We start from the raw sequence: 2,709 nt of genomic DNA on the forward strand, positions 1-2,709 counted from the left end.
GCTCTTCAAATGAATTGGAGTTACTGACTTGCAGAATTGGAATACTCATATCTTTTTCCTGGTAATCATTATTCATCTAATCTTCTCGTTCCACTAACATTTGGTCAGTGCTCTCATGATTGAGATGATCTTTCTTTTTTGTGTGCATATTATTTTGATAGTGTATGTGTATGAAGGTATATGTGGGAATTGTGTGTGTAAGTATGAGAGACAGAGATAAAAGCATAAGGTAGACAGGAGAAGAAAATACAGCAGGAAATATAATGAGAAATGGGGAAGTTTAGCACATATGGTCAAATATATGATATACTGGAAAAAAACTGCTCTTAAGAAAATTGTTTATAATAAATTTAGATTAATGCATGGATCTAATCTATATGGGAAATAGAAAAGACAAGTTCTTCTGAGTAAATTTGGATCATGGGAACTTTGGGAGAAGGTTGAAGGGCAGGGAAAAGGCAGAGAGTGGAGCAGAGAAAAATGTAGAGATCAAGAAAAATCAATTAAAAAAAGATTTTAATGGGCAGCATAATGGTTCACATTCCAAAGACACTTGACACCAATCCTGATGTCAAACCTGTTTTAACCCCAGAACTTGAATGAAAAAATGACAAACAAGTCCAACTTGTTCTCTAAACTTCACAACTAGGCCATGTCATGTGTACCTAGAAATATGTACACACTTGAACACAGCACATAAATGCATACTCATACTGACACAGAAAAACTTAATCATCTAAAATGTTGTAAAAAAGGAAAAGAAAAAAAACCGAAGAAACAGACACCAGTAAGGAAGTAAGAATCTACTCTAGAATCTGGATAAGTAGGAAAAATACTTTCCCACAGCTGCCAAAAAAAAAAATTACAGTTTGTCGTCATCACTCCAGCCCAAAGAGACTTATGATGGACACCAGAACTCCTGAGCTATAGAAAGATAAATTCTTCATATTTAAGTAACAGAGTCTGTGGTATTTTATTACAGAAGGAAAAGAAAGACGATACTGAGTTCTCCTCTGCATTTTCATGTAAGGATTTTCATACCAAAAGACAAAGAGACACGGAGTCTATTATAGCTTGCTTGGATCTGACAAAATTTTGAACATAGTTTCAAGCTCACTGTGTCCTAGGCAAAAGCGAGAAATGTGCAGGTGCAAGACAGCCTGTGGTGCAGGCAGCTGTTGAGATTCTCAGAAGTTTTTGTTGGAGGCTGAAGCACTGTGGGAGGATACTCATTACTTTGCATACAGTAATAATCTGCCAAATCTTCAGCCTGGACACTGCTGATGGTCAGAGTGAAATCTGTCTCAGATCCACTGCCTATGAAGCGATCAGGGACCCCAGTGTACCGTGTGGATGCCCAGTAGATTAGCAGTTTAGGAGACTGCCCTGGCTTCTGCTGGTACCAGCTCAAGTAGTTTTTGTTGTAGTCACTGTGAAAAAGATTCTGACTGGACTTGCAGCTGATGGTGACCTTCTCTCCTAATGATACAGCCATGGAGGATGGAGACTGGGTCACCACAATACCCGCACAGGCACCTTTAATAAGGAATACAACATGAAGATTCATAATATGCAAACACAGAATATAGTAACAGCTGAAGTTTATCTTGTAATAAACTTACAGTGTCACCTTGTCAGTGTATATCTCACAAAATTCTATAAGAAATATCATGGACTAGCACTCACTTTAAATTTCTGATATACAAACAATTGACTCTACAAAGATTATACTGCTTTTAAATTTCTCACCAGACACCCAGAGCAGCAGGGACATGAGGACATGTGTCTGTGACTCCATCTTGCTCTTCCTGCTTAGCTGATACAGCTAAGATCACACTTGTAAAAGTCTGGTTTATAAATTTTGAACAGCTGGGCTGACCTGGAGGGGCCATGCAAAGCAGTCAGCAAATACATAAGGAAATGTCTGAGCAGTGTGTGGGAGTGGTTGGTGACAATCAACAGACAAAAATAGCACCATGGGCAGAATGAATGATCACTGAAAGACATCAGACTATAGCTCCCCAACAGAAATAGGTACTCTAAGAACTACTTTGTGTTAAAATTCAAGACATTTTTTAACCAGTTTGCTTTTGTAGAAATGTTAGGAAAGCTATCTCAGTTTAATGGTACTAGGAAAATTGTAAAATATGTTTAAAAATTTACAACAGCAAAATGAACTAAGAGTGAGAAAGCATGTGGTGAAAGAAATGATGGCTGGAGTGAAGAAAAGAATAGTATGAGGAAGAGAATTGAGGCTAATTGGGTTTATTATCATTCATGTGTAAAGTCATTTGTGCTGAGTGAACATTGAGCTCCAGATTCCAGACTAAAAATGAAACATAAGCAAAGGTCAGCCAGTAATTCACTCTGGAAATCATGGGGAAAAATTAAGATTGAGATGAGAGAAGCTTTCATCTCAAAGCAATGGTAAACACAACAGATCAAAGAAATATCCTCCAAATAACATTGGGAAAATGAAACAAGACTTTTAATTTGGGAAGATAGGGAAATATATTGAACTGAATTTCTTCAAGTAGTCATGGCTGTAGACCAACAATGTCAAGAGTGTTTATTTCAGAAATGCATATTCTAGAATAATCTAGAAGTCAGCCATGTTTAAAGTAGGTGAAAATGGTCCTGTTGACATGGTGAACATATAAAATCCTCTTCAGAAGGAATTTCAGCCAACCTATATCAAGTAGTTATTTT

At 37.1% G+C, this 2,709-nt stretch overlaps 1 gene segment (V, D, J or C); it reads right to left on the reverse strand.

Moving 5' to 3' along the window:
- Positions 1-1,123: 1,123 nt before the first annotated feature.
- LOC121433477 lies at positions 1,124-1,813 on the reverse strand. The segment is given in 2 exon segments: positions 1,124-1,536; positions 1,750-1,813. Coding segments are annotated over 2 exon segments (462 nt in total).
- Positions 1,814-2,709: the final 896 nt, after the last annotated feature.

The sequence above is a fragment of the Microtus oregoni genome, unplaced genomic scaffold (genome assembly GCF_018167655.1).
Source record: "Microtus oregoni isolate MIOR12 unplaced genomic scaffold, Mior012 000002F_ref0000024, whole genome shotgun sequence".
In the NCBI taxonomy this organism is placed as follows: Eukaryota; Metazoa; Chordata; class Mammalia; order Rodentia; family Cricetidae; genus Microtus; species Microtus oregoni.